This window comes from Petaurus breviceps, unplaced genomic scaffold, assembly GCF_028583685.1.
Source record: "Petaurus breviceps papuanus isolate PSGF00001 unplaced genomic scaffold, PetGlider_PUasm1.0 181, whole genome shotgun sequence".
In the NCBI taxonomy this organism is placed as follows: Eukaryota; Metazoa; Chordata; class Mammalia; order Diprotodontia; family Petauridae; genus Petaurus; species Petaurus breviceps.
Genome location: NW_027185784.1, coordinates 10,448,120 through 10,462,963, shown reverse-complemented (window position 1 = coordinate 10,462,963; position 14,844 = coordinate 10,448,120). Strand labels below are relative to the sequence as shown.

Here is a 14,844-nt window from a genome sequence, read left to right as displayed (position 1 = left end):
CCAAGGTACCCTACAAAGAAGGTCCCCATTCTAGAGACGAAAGCAATGACAAAGCTACAAACCACAGCAAATTTATTATTCAATATCTAGCGCTGAATCACAGCACCAGTCTGGTCCCCCTCCCCACATACCCCCAAGAAGTATACCCAAAAGAATGAAATCAAAAGTCAACCCAGTTCCTTTTCTGGAAGGCCTTGGTTCCTGTAGCTGCTTCCACAGTTCCCAGGGAGTCAGAAGACAACCCCTTCCCCCCTCCCCCCAGTACCCAGAGGGTTAGTCTTTTGGGTCCTGGTAAGAGAGAACATGCAGGCAAGAGCAGCTGTAACTGTGTGTGTGTGTGTGTGTGTGTGTGTGTGCACGCGTGTGCGTGTGTGTGTGCGTGTGTGTGTTCAGGAGGGGTAGGGGGTAGGAGCAGGGAGTGCTGCCTCAGGAGTCCTCAAGAGTTCAATTGTCCAAGAGATACAACCTGGGAATTTTCTTCCAGCAGAGGTTTTGCCCCTGCGGTAGTTAGCGCTTTGACAGCTCATGGGATAGCCAGTCCAGCCCATCATACAGCCCTGTACCCTGGGTAGCGCAGGTTGCTTGGACATACCACTGTAAGGGAGAAAGGAGAAGTTAGCAACTGGGCAAGTGGTTCCATGATAGGGGGTGGGAGCTTCAGTTCTCAAGCCAGCTTTCACTTTTTCAGGCATAATCCCTTCCCTCATGCCACCCCTCCTATCCCTAGCCCCAGGGAGCAGGGAGGTCAAGGAGAGACACTCACAGTCCGGCTACGCAAGCTCTGCAAACCCAACTTGTCAGTCAGCTCACTCACAGGCATGGCATTGGGCATATCCTGCTTATTTGCAAACACCAGCAATACAGCCTCCCGAAGCTCATCCTCCTGGAGCTTGAGATAGGAAAAGAAGGGAAAGATGAGATAAGGATTCAGACATCCATAACTGGCTTATGTTCCAAGAGAGGCAAGGCAAACACCGTAGGAAGGAATAAGCAGTTATTAAGCACTTATGTCCCAGGCACTGTGCTAAGTACTTTACAAATATTATCTCATTTGTTCCTCACAAAAACCATGGACAGTAGGTACTATTATGAATTCCCCATAGTACAGCAGAGGAAACTGAGGCAAAGAGAAGTTAAAGGGCTTGTCCCACAGTCATACAGCTAGTGTCTGAGGCCAGATTTGAACTAAGGTCTTCCCGAGTCCAGGCCTAGCACTCTATCCCCTTTGCTACCTACCTGCCTCTGGGCAAGAGTATTCTACAGTCAGTAGAATATAGTATTTACAACCCTCATCATTTGTAAAACGGGACACTATTATTCTACCTACTTCACAGAGTTGTCATGAACTTAAGATAATGAAAGAATATTATAGAAATATATAAAAAAGGTGTTATATGAATTTCATGGTGCTATATAAAAGGCAATTATTTTTATATCAACATTCCTCAAACTAGGCTCTGTAGAACCCTGATGATGAACATAATGTGACTAGTTTCTGAGAGAAGGATCTCAATTTAAGAGATATTTCCCCTCCTACAATATTAGATATGAATGTATCAAAAATATGTATTACATGCAAATTTTTCCAGCATGAAAAGATTCAATTGCATTGATTCTTAACTAACATTTTTCAACTTTTTTTTCTGTGAGTATTTTATATACCTAGACCAGGATTTGGAAGTGTTTTATATAATTTGTAGCCAAATTGCTTAAGGGAATGCTGGTCTATATAGATAATATTACAGTATTATAAATACAAATAAAATAGAATTATTAATCTAAAGGAAATCATTGTGTCCTTATAAACAACCCATAGATCTTGGTAAATGAGATAGAAATCTACTTCAACATAATAAAATATATGATGTACAATCTATTTCCCTTCCCTAACTTGGCCAGCATCTCCCAGAAACAAGGATAAAAAGAAAGTCCATGGGGCGGCCAGGTGGCTCATCGAGTAAGAGCACCGGCCCCAGTGTCGGGATGACCTGGGGATCAAATCTGGGCTCAAATACTTAGCACCACACCCAGAAATAACTGGCCGTGTAACCTTGAGCAAGTTACTTAACCCCAATTGCTTCAAAAAAAAGAAAAAGAAAGTCCATTTCACCTGCTTCATCCCATAAGGAGGAGAGCTTCTCTCTTTTTCTTTACCCAGGGTGAATCAACACATGAGATTTTACAACCAAAAAAGACTCAGATCTCTTGGCCCAGGCTGCAACCTAATCTGTGTTTTCACTGTCTCTGCTATTTCTGACTCATGAGAGAAGGCTCATTGTCCAATGTTTTCCACAGCCCATCTGGTACTCACCATCTTCTGAAGCTCATCAGCAGATTCTTGGACCCGTTCTCGGTCATTGCTATCCACTACAAAGATAAGACCCTAGGGTGGGAAGAAAGAGCAGTTAGCCCAGCCAAAGAAAATGAACCATAGTTCTATCTTCTCCATCCCCTTTCCTTGCCCTTTCTATCTTCACTTTCATCATCCATTAACAAACTCAACTGTTTTTCATTTTAAAAAAATGAAACAAAACCAAAAAATCCTAACTCCCAAACTCAAAACATCTTTTGAGCATCTATTATATGCAAGGCACTGTGAGGGAAAATATATATATTATATATATAATATATATATGTATGTATTTTCTACTCTCAAAACACTAATGTAAAAGGATAAGTATACCAATATTGTATGAGAAAGAATTTTATGAGGGCCATTTACAGATGATACAAGCAAAAACTACAGAAACAATGAATGGAAAAATTGCTTCTGGCTGGAGAGATCAGAGAAAGCTTCATAGAGAAGGAAGTGGTATTTGGGTGGGACCTTAAAGGATGAACAGAATTTCAACAGGTGGAGGAAGGAGATTAGAGTAGGGGAGAAGGGTGAAAGAGAGGAATATTCTAAGTAAAGGGAATGGTGAACAGATGCATGGAGGCAGGAAGGCTTGTTCAAGAAACATAGACTAGGTCAAAGTAGCTAGACTCAAAAAGGGAATAATTGAAAAAAAAATGGCTAGAAAATAGAATAAAAGTTCCTTCAGGGCAAAGTGTTATTTTATTTTTATCTCTAGCACTAATATAGTGTCTCGCACATAGTTGGTGCTTAATAGATACCAGAAATAGGAATAAGTTTTATTTTGTAGGCAATGGAGAAGCATGGGAAATTTTAAGGCAGGGGAGTGGTTATTTAGCTATTTGTGCCTGGCTGGACAATGGTATGGGATCCTTAGACCCCAGGACTCTCTGGCCCACCTGAGTGTTTTGGAAGTAGTGTCTCCAGAGAGGCCGAATCTTGTCCTGGCCTCCCACATCCCAGACGGTGAAACAAATGTTCTTATATTCCACTGTCTCCACGTTGAAGCCTGTGAGGAAAGGGAAAAGGGGGGGAAGCCTGGGGGGGAGGAGGGGCGCTGTAATGTGGGAAGGTACATTCAACTCCACAAAAGCCAAGGGAGATCAGCATGGACAGGAGAACTTCTGGGAGTCCCCAGAATTACTTCATGCAGACTTAAAAGAATTAATACAGCAGGGCCCCGGGGCTACTTCTTCCACATCCTGGCACCACCGGCCAAAGACACCATGACCTACTTTCTCAAAGCAGCCATATCTAGTGTCAGGGTCGGGCCCCAGACAGGAAATAAGGGGAACCCTCACAGCCTACCGGGGAGCAGATGCTGAAACCAACCCTCCCCTCCTTCCCAGGAGCTCACCTATGGTGGGGATAGTAGTGACAATCTCGCCCAGCTTCAGTTTGTAGAGGATTGTGGTCTTGCCTGCGGCATCCAAGCCGACTGTAATAGAGAGGCAGGGTAATGGATAGGGGGTACCGGAGAAGCTCCGGGTGAGACAGGGAGGGAGCGGGTTCAGGAATCAACAAGGGCTCAACGGGAAAAGTGCAATGGGAAAGTCTCAACCTGCATCTCCCCCTCCTTGGAGCTACGTTTAGGCCATCACAAGCCATTTCTCTTCCCCTAAATTGAAAAACACGCACACCCAGGGCCAAACAAAAAACCCCACCCAAAGCAGGCCTGTAGATTACAGGAAAGACAGCCCAGGGAATGAGGTAGGGGCCCCCATAGGGACGGGGGCTCTCTCTCCAGGAAGGCGCCTCTCCAAAGAGACATTCCAGCCACGTCCAAGAGCCTCGCGTGGGGGCGGGCGGGCTGCCTGTGGGTTAACCCCACACAGGCCGGCCGCTTCCTGGGCCTGGACGCCGGCAGGCTTGGGTTGCTGCTGCTGCAAAGCGGAGGAGGCTGCAGGCAGGGCTGGCTGGGCGGCAGGCCATACCTCTCCTACCCAACCCCGCCCCCAGCTCCCAGGCAGCGGGGCCCGAACACTGGGGATCCCTTTTCTCTCTCCTCCCTCACCCGCCTCGCCGTGCCTCAGTTTCCCCTCTCTCCCGACCACATCTTCTCCTACCCCCTCCTCGGGCCTCCCCCCCGCCCCCAGGCTCTTGCCCCCGCGAAAGGAAGGGGAGGCCGGGGCTGGGCGTGCAGGAAGGCAGAGCAGGGCTGGCAAGGATGCTGCGGGGGCGGCGGAGGCAGGGCGGGGATGCTGCGGGGGCGGCGGAGGGCGTTACACCGTGGGCAGGGAAGGATGCGAGGGTTGTGACGCTGCCCGGGACCTCACCCATGAGGATCCGCATCTGCTTCTTCCCGAAGATCCGCGAGAAGAGCGCGGACACCGTGAGGCCCATGGCTGGGCTGGGGAGGGAGGAGCGGGGAGCGGGGAGCCAGGAGCCGGGAGCCGGCAGGTTGCTGGGGGGTATGAAGAGCAGCGGCAGCAGGAACCAGAGCCGCCTCCGCGCTTACAGGACCAGCGTGACGTCACTGAAGAGCTCCGCCCCCATTCAGGGCCCCGCCCCCATTCCGCGCACCTTAAAGAGCTTAGCACCAACCTCCTTTTGCAAAAGAGAATACTTGGGCCGGGAGGGGAAGTGATTTGCTCAAAGTCACCTGGATATAGCAGAGATGAGGTTCGAACCCTGGTCTACTGACTCCAAATCACTTCTTTCCACCAGGAAAAACTGAAACACAGAAAGAAGGTTCAGGAAGAACCCCCAGAATTCTGGAACAGTGTACTTGGGACCCTGTATTTTTGTGTGTTTGTGGCAAGTAGGAGAAAGAATTCCCTGGCTCTCCAGAATATTGCCTCAGAGCCCATCTCCCTTCCCATCATCAGGATCAATTGTAATAGATGCAACTTCTCTTCCCTATACCTGTCAGACCACCCCAAGATTCAGTGGTTTTTACTCTTTAATCTCTTTTTTCCATTCCTTCCCAGAGCCACTGCAAAGTAAGGAGTGAATCTATGGACTCTGCCCCTATTTCTAGATATCATAACTGACCTACAATAAACACTAATGATAATAAACAGAAGAAGTATTATGTGCTTCAAACCACCTTAACCTCTTGCTTCCTTTGCAAAGTAAGGAATGCATTTGTGGATTCTGCCCTTACTTCCAGGTATCATAACTGTCCTACAATAATTGCTAATGATAATAAACAGATGAAGTATGTATTAAGCGCTTTGAAATATTCCAAGCACTGTGCTAAATGCTAGGATTATGAATACAAGCAAGACAGTCCCTGCTTTCAAGGAGCTGAGTTTTTTCAAGAGCATTCTAAGGAACCCTACTGTGGTTTACTTACAATTCCTTGCACCTCATGTAAATAAGAGGCAGGGTAGAGTAAGAATTTATCTCTTCAAAGAAGAAATTTCCTTTTATACTTTGTATCTCTGACAGCCTCCAGCCCAAGTCTAGACATATAGTAATTCAATGTTTGAATTAAGTTAACTGGCAGGATAGGAGAGTAAAATGTAAATTTTAGATCATTATCTAGGGAGAGGAAGCATATTCAAATCCAGATGCAATCCCCAGATTTGCTGTTTTTGCCTCTCTGTAATTATACAAATACACCTCCCAAAATGTGCCTATTTTTTTGGAGGCAATGGGATTAAGTGACTTGTCCAGGGTCATACAGCTAGTCAATGTTTGAGGTTGAATTTGAACTCAGTTCCTCTTGACTCCAGGGACCATACTCTATCCACTGTGCTGTCTAGTTGCCAGAGTAATAGGCCTTTTGAGTTGGAATGGGTATAAGTGATTATCTAACACTCTCATTTGACAAATTAGAAAACTTTTATGATCAAGAGAAATGAAGTGACTTACCCAAGATTACATAGGTAGAAAGATATTAAGGGAGAGATTTCAATTCTAGCCTTAGATGCACAAATTCAGGATTCACACTACACCATAAAATACTAGACATCTGTATCAATAAACACTTGCTGAATTGAATGAAATGAGAGATCTGCAGATAGCCAATTTGCAAATTTAGAGCAAACAACTCTCAAGAGTCAACTGACCATAGTGGCTGCAGCTTTCTGGATCTTCTGGGTTGATGTATTATAATAATAATGATAAGAAGAATAAGAAGTAGTTATATAGTGCTTTAAGGTTTGTAAAGGTCATTTACAAATTTCTCATTTGACCCTAACAACAACCCTGTGAGGTAGATGCTTTTATCCTCATTTTAGAGATGAGGAAAGAGGCAGAAAAAGGTTAAGTGATTTGCCCAGGGTCTGGTAGCAAGAGGTATGGAGAATGGCCCCTCAGTACTTCCCTTCCCCACTTCCCATGGAGGGCAGGGTTCTTCTTCAAGCACTATAGACATTTTAATAAACAATATAATTTATATAGTGCTTTAAAGGGTCCATGAGCCAAAAGAAGTGAAGAACTGGTGGTCGTTCGCTTGGCAGGGGGTCGGCTCCATTCCCTGCGCTGCAGTCATGAATACAGGTCTCTCCATACATTTCCCCAAGGCTCAGTCACTCCACTGCATCAGATCCCCAGACCAGGCCGACCCCAGGAAGCAGCTCCCAGAAGCGACAAGGAGCAAAGGCAACAGCTCAGCTTGTGCTCAAGGCCCCTCCCCTTGACGCTCCAGAGGCCCCGCCCCTCTCACTCTGCCCCACCCCTTTTGCTCTTCGTCCCCACCTCCCCTCCCCGAGCGCACGCCTATCCCGAATGCCTACCTGCACTTCCGGCGGACCCGGAAGCGTTGTTGGCCACTGACTGAAGTGGTTACAGAGTTCTGTTCGGAGCCGGAACCAGTCGGTTGGGAGTCTGGGGCAGAGGGAGAGAGGGACGCGGCGGCGTTTGCCAGCTTCGTCAGTCGCCCCGCTAGCCTTCGGGGTCTGGAGCAGGAAAGCGCCTGCCATGGCGGCGTTGGCAGCAGAGACCCCTCAGCGGGAGCACGCGTAAGCTCGGACCCCTCCCTTCTGACCCTCCCTCGGGCTCCGTGAGCGGTGACGTCACGGAGCAGCCCCTGCCATGGAGAAGTTTGGCATGAACTTCGGCGGGGGGCCTAGCAAGAAGGACCTGCTGGAGACCATAGAGACGCAGAAGAAACAGCTGCTCCAGTACCAGGTCCGCCTCAAGGACGTCGTCCGGGCCTATAAGAGCCTGCTGAAGGAGAAGGAGGCCCTGGAGGCCAGCCTCAAGGTGCTCTCGGCGTCCCACGAAGCCGACGATGCCGGCCTCCCTGCTGTCCAGTCCCCGGGCCTTCCCTTGGCCGATGCTGTGGATGACCGGTGCTCCACTCACAGTGAGGACAGCACCGGCACTACCACCAGCATGGACACAACGGCCAGTCTGACCAGCACCAGGGGTGATCTCGGGGTGGAAGAGGAGAGACTGGCCGCTGGTCCGCCGCCGCCAAAGTCAGAGGAAGCCAGTGGGTCGGAGAGTGGCATTAGTTCCAGTAGTGGGGATGTGCCAGCCAGTGCTGGGGGGGAGACTGACAAACGGTTGCACCAACTGAAGACCCAGCTGACCACTCTGACCAGCTCTTTGGCCACAGTGACTCAAGAGAAGTCTCGCATGGAAGCCTCCTACCAGGCTGATAAAAAGAAGATGAAACAAGATTTGGAGGATGCCAGCAGAAAGGCTGAGGAAGAACGGAGCCGGCTGGAGGGGGAGCTGAAGGGGCTGCAGGAGCAGATGGCAGAAACAAAAGCCAGGTTGATCACCCAGCAGCATGACAGAGCCCAGGAGCAGAGTGATCACGCTTTGATGCTGAGGGAGCTGCAGAAATTGCTACAAGGGGAGAGAACCTTACGGCAGGATATTGAGCTTCAGCTAGAGGAGACCCGGGAAGCCCTGGCTGGACAGGCCTATTCAGCTGACCAGGTGGAAGGGTTCGAGTTACAGATCAAACAGTTGACCCAAGAAGTGGAGGAACTGAAGCGGGAGCTGCAGGCCCTTCGAGAGGAGAAGAGTCATCCAGACCCTCGGCTGGAAGAGCTTCAGGAAGAAGCTGCCCACCTTAAGAACCATTTCCAGTCGCAATTGCAGCAGGAAATGAGGAAGGTAATTCATCCTATCTGATTCAAATCTGTGGGTACTTAATGTGAGACTAAGAATATTAGACTTTTTCTTCTTTTCAAGCAGTCTGCGCTAGTTGAAAGAAGCACTAAATTTTTAATTAGAGTTCAAATCCTCACTGTGCCACTTGTCATCTTTGTACCTGTAGGCAAATTGCTTTATCTTTTAAGAACTCAGTGTTCTCTTCTGCAAAATGAAGGGCTTGTGCCAAATTTACCTCCAAGGTCTCTTCATGCTTTTGATTCCTATATTCTCATGGTCCTTATTCAAAATTTCTCACGGACAAATCTACGAGAAAATCTTGGTCTAATTGATGTTTACAAAAATTACAAAGCATACTTCTAAGGGGATGTGGTTTTTGTGGGTGCTATATGGAATGAAGTTGGAGTGCTCCCAGATTCTAGGTATTGGCTTCTTAACAGCTGTGTTTGGGAAAACAGTGAAGTACTGTATTCTATGTATGTGGTTGATATTTTTTTTCAAAAGGAAACAGTTTCCCTCAATTGTTGTCAATCAGGATTTGTTTTGGAGATGAATGTGCTATCCCAGAATACTGTTTTGAATTTTATGAGGGCCCCTTTTCAATTATGAACTTTCTATGTAGGGTAGCATGCAATAGCATGCAGTTTCTGAGGATAAACAACAGATTAAGGATTGTAGACATAATATGCTAGATGTGTGACAAAAATTTAGGAACTAAAAGCAGAATAGCACCATGTTCATGAACACTCAACAAACCTTACGTACCTATCATGTGCTAAGGCACTGTGCCAGGCAATGGAATTACAAAGGGGGAAAAAACATTCCATGCCTCAAGGAACTTACTTTCTACTGGGAAGCAGGTGGCAGGTAGAAACAATACATGTTCACAAATAGACATTATACAAGATAGTGTTTGTGAAGGCAAAGGAGAGATCTAGATATAGTGTTATAGGAAAATTTGAGGAGGGAGAGAAAATTTCAAGCTGAGTTGATCAGGATTCATGAAGAAGGATTCACTTTGAACTTCTTGAACTGAAGATGGTAGTGCATTTGTTTTGACTTGATCTAGTAATGGTTTTAGTGTTCATGTGATTTTTGTCAAGTCACATAAAATGAGCTTAATATTATTTGGTAAAATAAATAATGAGTCTTTAAGGGGTGAGGGCAGGGTTGCAGAATGGGAATGGATAATCCTTTAAGTTTTATTGGTGCTTGAGTCAATGAAAAGTTCTTCCCATTCCTTTTTTTTTTCTTTTTGGAGGAGGGGAGGCAGGGTAATTGGGGTTAAGGGATTTTCCCAAAGTCATATGGCTAGTAAGTGTTAAGTAAGTGCTACCTGAGGCCGGATTTGACCTCAGGTCCTCCTGACTCTAGGGCTGGTTCTCTATCCACCTAGCTTGCCCTGTTCGGCCTATTCCTGCCAGCACATCCTAATTAAACGCTCTCTCTCTTTTCTGGCTTTCCTAGATTCAGTGACAAGCTCTGCACTCTCTCTTAATTCATCTTTGTTCATTTCCTTGGTTTTAGACTGCTTTGGCAGAGGAGCAGCTCCGTCAATATTCTCAGATGGAGGAACAGAGGGTGGCTGCCCTAGAGAACCAAGTGTCAGAAGTGTCTGAACTTCTGGGCACCTATGAGAAAGCCAAGCAAAAGGACCAGCTGGCCATTCAAAAGCTAAAGGATCGCCTTCTGCAGCTGGATATGGAGAATAAGACTCTTGCACTTGCAGCCTCTAGTCGTTCTCCCCTGGACAGCCACAATGAGGAGACCAGCCTGGATGTCAATGTCCTAAAGGATAAGATGGAGAAACTGAGGAGGCTGTTGCAGATTGCAGCCAGGAAGAGCCAAGTGTCTTTGAATATGGAAAAACTATGTGAAATAGAGATGCTGACAAACTCAGATGCTGCTGATGGGGAAAAGGCTACTGCACTCTATTACCAGCAAGAGCTAAAGCAGCTGAAAGAGGAGTTTGAACGGTACAAAATGAGGGCCCAAGTTGTCCTCAAGAGCAAGACAACCAAGGATGGAAACCTAGCCAAGGAACTGGAGGAGAGCCAGGAGCAGCTTGCAGAGCTGAAGGAGAAGTACATTTCCCTTCGACTGTCCTGTGAAGAGCTAGAACGGCAGCACCAACAAGAGGCAGAGAGCTGGAAGCAGGAGTTGGCTCAGCTACAGCAGGTCCATCGGCAGGAGCTGGAGAGAAGCCAGCTTGACTTCCGGGACCGGACACTGAAGCTAGAAGAAGAGCTACACAAACAGAGAGACCGTGCTCTAGCAGTGCTTGCCGAAAAGGACTTGGAGCTAGAGCAGCTCCGCTCTGTGGCTTTGTGCTCTGGGCTGCAGGGACATAAGGCCTCAGTGGGCCAAGGGAGTAACGGAGATCTAAGTGACTCATCTCCAGACAGTTTGACCCAAGCTCTGCACCTGGCTGCATCAAATGAACCCACTTTCTTCTTGTATGCTGAGCAGCTGGCTCGCAAGGAGGTTGAGATAACATCTTTGAGGAAACAAAAGCATAAGCTTGAGGTGGAGGTGCACCAACTTCAGGACAGGCTAATTGTGGAGGGGGAGCAACATCGAGAACAAGTCTCTGCTTTACAGAGCCACATTGAAAAAAGTATCAGAGACCAAAGCAGGGAGGGGGCCAATCTGGAGTATTTAAAAAATATAATCTACCGCTTCTTAACCCTGTCTGACTCTTTGGGCCGACAGCAGACACTTACAGCCATATTGACTATCTTGCATTTCAGTCCAGAGGAGAAACAAGTGATTATGAAACTCCCAACTAGTAGTAGCTGGTGGCCTTCTGGCAAGAGATAAACTCTTGGTCTGTTTCTGTTTCTGAACCTTTTTTTATTCTGGAGTCAGTTCTGATACTATAACCTCTTCTCTTACAAGTATCATTTCTGTCTTTCTCCTACTGGGCTGGGATGGTGTCTGCTAGATGCTTCTGGGCCCTGGAAGTGCTTATGATATTACTGTAATAGCAACCTCTGATTTGGGGTTTGAGACTGAATGCCAAAGGTTGGAAAATATTGAAACTTTCAAAAATAAAATGTTTTGTTATCCTTTGCAAGTTCCCAGAGACAGTTTTGTTTCTGAGTAGATAATAAATTAATTCCACTGGAAAGGTAATCCAGTACCACTGGTGTTTTTAATATGATGAAAATAATATGAAGTCACAGACTGATTTGTTTCTTCATTTTCAGATGCAGGTGGGATTTTGCCTGGGCACTCATGTTTTGAAAAGCAGATGTTGAGGGGAGGGAGAAAGTACTATGTCTATAGCACATAGGATTAAAAGTATGTTCTTTTATTGTAATTATTATTTTTTTTTTTGAGAGGGGAAGGCAGGGCAATTGGTGTTAAGTGACTTACCCAAGATCACAAAGCTAGTAAGTGTCAAGTGTCTGAGGCCAGATTTGAACTCAAGATTCTCCTAACTCCAGGGCTGGTACTCTATTCACTGTGCCACCTAGCTGCCCCAAAAGTATGTTCTTTTAAGCTGAAAGACAAATATTTAAATCTTTGTTGATCAAAAATTAGTGATTAACATAGTTAAATCTCTTACATGGAGAATTAGCTTTAATAAATGATGAAAAAAACCTCACTAACAACAGTAATTCAGAAAATATGAGAAAGATGCTTTTCTGGGGTCACAGTCAAGCATCCTGGAGAAGAGTGATTTGTGGCACTTTGAAATTCTTGGTATATTCAGGGAACCAAAGGAAAAGGAGGAATGAGAGACACTTCACAGATATGACAATGTACCCAAAAGAAAAGTGGGGAGGACTGTCAACAAGAACATTAACTGTTCTCAGCCCAGTTTTACTCTCTTCAGAGTCAAACTTCTGGCCTGATAACAAGTCTAGTTTTCTAGCCAAGAGCTCAGTCTTTAAAAAAAAAAATTATTGCTACCTTGATCTTACATCACCTAAATTTTCTGCTTTACCTCTTGTTTTTCCTTTTAGGGAGTTATCTCTTATAACAGTGTGAAAAAGAAGAAATATAAAATAGTTTAGCCAAATTAACCAACTCATCCACCAAGTATTTTACAGATGAGGCTTAGATTAAAGTGGCTTGTGAGTGGTCATAGCTAGTGTCAGGCAGGATTTGAACCCAGGTCTTCCTGACTTCAACTCTGACACACTGTTTACTACACTTTTCTTCTAAACATACTCAGTTTCATGCCAATAATACCCTACCTCTGCAAAGAAGGGTGGAAAGTGCATTTTCATATTACAGACTTTACAATTAAACAGCACTCAATTTCATTTGTTGTAATTTGGTATATTGTTTTTTTAGTTCTGCTTATTTGCATCACTTCATATGTTTTTTCCATGCTTCTTTTTCTTGTTCATATTCATCATTCCTTATAGGAAATAATATTCTATCATATCCTTGTAACACAATTTGTTTAGCTATTTTCCAGTTGATGGTCATCCACTTTTGTTTCCAATTCTTTGCTACTATAAAAAGTGCGGTTAAAGCTGAGTTTTCATATATTAGGAATATAGATATATTTTTTTGCTTTTTGGAGGGCAATTAGGGTTAAGTGACTTGCCCAAGGTCACATGGCTGGTTTTTATGTTAAGTGTCTGAGGCCAGATTTGAACTCAGGTCCTCCTGAATCCAGGGCTGGTGCTCTATTCACTGCACCACCTAGCTGCCCTAAAGGATAAGTTAAGGTAAAAATTAAGATCAGCTGAACAGATAGTCTCAGGTTTTATCAGAGAATTCTTACCTTTACAATTAAATTTTTTTTTGAAGGGCAGTTGGGGTTAAGTGACTTGCCCAAGGTCACACGGCTAGTTTTGTGTTAAGTGTCTGAGGCTGGAGTTGAACTCAGGTCCTCCTGACAACAGGGCCAGTGCTCTATTCACTGTGCCACCTTCCTCCCCTCCCCCTCCACCCCCATATTAGGAATATTTTTAGGATCCCTTACCAGCAGTGGAACCTCTAGGTCAAAGGGTATGGGTATTTTGGTTACTTTTTAAACATAATTCTAAATTGCTTTCCAGAAGTTCAGACCAATTTACAGTTCCACCAACAGGATACCATCTACTCTTCTGATATCATCTTAAGGTATAGAAAACCTAAGAGTCTGCTGATATGACAGTTTGGTTTAATTCTTGTCTATTAAAGGAAACACATTTTCTGTGTATCCTTTGCTGGTACTCTGAGGGGATTTGGGGATGAAGATGTTATTCTACTCTCATTGCCCTTAGTTTTTTCACCACTATTCAGTCTGATTGTATTTTTCATACCTCCTTAATACTCATTTCTTACTCTTTCTCTCAGCTCATATGTTATGAAAGGATGGTAAATTGAGAGTAGAAGCAAGTCTTGAATTTCTCCCTTGTTGATAGGATTTATTAATTAAATTCTTTATACCAGGCGGTTATCTGGTAGATCATAGGATCATAGAGCTGGAAGGAATCTTAAAGGAATCCAATTTCCTTATCTAATGAATGAGGAAACAAGGTACAGAGAGGAAGAGTGACTTGTTCAGAGTCCCATAGTTAATAAACACCTGAGGGATCCCTTATGTCTTTCTGATTCAAAGTCTTGATCCACTAACCCATTGGTGCCAAACAAGAAGAAATGGATCTTTGTAGGTTTCATATTGACTTAGAAAACCCCCATTAACAATATACTATATTGTATTTTTATTTATTTTGTGAGATGTTTCTCACTTACATTTTAATCTGGTTTCAGCTGTTCTTGGCAGGACTGTATAAGCCTCAGTGAGTTTGACACCTCTGTACCATGCTACCTTTGAGCTAAAATTTCCCCAAAGTAATTAATTTATATTTTGGTTCCATGGTCTCAATATTTATCCCAATTTTCAAGAAGAAACTTGGGTATGTGAACTCTTGTGCTGCTTGTCACAGCACACTATTTTCCAAACATAAAGGATCTAGAACTAATAATAAACATAGGTGGCCATTAGGAAGTCCAGGATGAGCCCAGATAATACCAGGTGTCTCAGACCTAAAATTACAACAATAATCAGCCTAGAGTAGACCTGAAATCTTGTACTTGCCCTAGAACAGGGTTTCTTTTGTTTTGTGCCTTAGACTCCTTTTTCAGGCTGGTAAAATTTATGGACCCCCTTTCAGAATGTTTTTAAATACATAAAATGAAATAACTAGCATTACAAAGGAAAACAGTAATATAGAAATACATTTATCAAAATAGTAAAAAGAAAAGTAAGTTCATAGACAAGTTCAGACCTCCCCTGCCCTAGCTTTTCTGGTTGGGAATATCAGGAGTCTGTATGCCTAGACTAGGCCTCTCTCAGACTTAGCCCTGTTTTGTCCACCATCCCTGTGGCTGAAATCAGAATTGGGTTGGGGGTGGGTTGTGGAGTGAATGGTTATTTGTCTTGCTACATCTTCAATGTTGAACTTCCGGTTTTTAAAGAAAACTGCCTCCCAGTTGAGCAATCACTTTATATAATATCCTAC

The 14,844-nt window shown here is 44.7% G+C and overlaps 2 protein-coding genes across 5 annotated transcripts; one reads left to right on the top strand and one right to left on the bottom strand.

Annotated features, from left to right (window-relative positions):
• Nucleotides 1-55: 55 nt before the first annotated feature.
• ARF5 (ARF GTPase 5) lies at nucleotides 56-4,859 on the bottom strand. Of its 4 annotated transcripts, none has more exons than XM_069087146.1 (6): nucleotides 4,633-4,859; nucleotides 3,714-3,794; nucleotides 3,256-3,365; nucleotides 2,312-2,383; nucleotides 764-889; nucleotides 56-594 (listed from the first exon to the last, which is right to left on the bottom strand). In XM_069087146.1, exons 1-6 carry the CDS (start codon nucleotides 4,697-4,699, stop codon nucleotides 508-510), a joined length of 543 nt encoding a protein of 180 aa, XP_068943247.1. In that variant the 5' UTR covers nucleotides 4,700-4,859; the 3' UTR covers nucleotides 56-507. The 4 variants fall into 4 exon arrangements, with proteins under 4 accessions (XP_068943247.1, XP_068943248.1, XP_068943245.1 ...); XM_069087147.1 differs by lacking the exon at nucleotides 4,633-4,859 and adding an exon at nucleotides 4,043-4,359 and having other exon boundaries at nucleotides 3,256-3,394; XM_069087144.1 differs by lacking the exon at nucleotides 4,633-4,859 and adding an exon at nucleotides 4,021-4,202 and having other exon boundaries at nucleotides 3,256-3,394.
• Nucleotides 4,860-7,041: 2,182 nt separating this feature from the next.
• On the top strand, nucleotides 7,042-11,509 carry GCC1 (GRIP and coiled-coil domain containing 1). The gene is made up of 2 exons (XM_069087143.1): nucleotides 7,042-8,377; nucleotides 9,902-11,509. The coding sequence occupies exons 1-2, from the start codon at nucleotides 7,340-7,342 to the stop codon at nucleotides 11,192-11,194; spliced, it is 2,331 nt and encodes a 776-aa protein (XP_068943244.1). The 5' UTR covers nucleotides 7,042-7,339; the 3' UTR covers nucleotides 11,195-11,509.
• Nucleotides 11,510-14,844: the final 3,335 nt, after the last annotated feature.

Coding starts and splice junctions, on each gene's coding strand:
- ARF5 (XM_069087144.1), bottom strand. CDS start 4,127: ATGTCTCTTTGGAGAGGCGCCTTCCTGGAGAGAGAGCCCCCGTCCCTA. Junction 3,395..3,713: donor CACTACTATCCCCACCATAG/GTGAGCTCCTGG, acceptor CCTCCCCCCCAG/GCTTCCCCCCCTTTTCCCTT. Junction 890..2,311: donor CTGATGAGCTTCAGAAGATG/GTGAGTACCAGA, acceptor TCCTATCTCAAG/CTCCAGGAGGATGAGCTTCG.
- GCC1 (XM_069087143.1), top strand. CDS start 7,340: ATGGAGAAGTTTGGCATGAACTTCGGCGGGGGGCCTAGCAAGAAGGAC. Junction 8,378..9,901: donor TGCAGCAGGAAATGAGGAAG/GTAATTCATCCT, acceptor CCTTGGTTTTAG/ACTGCTTTGGCAGAGGAGCA.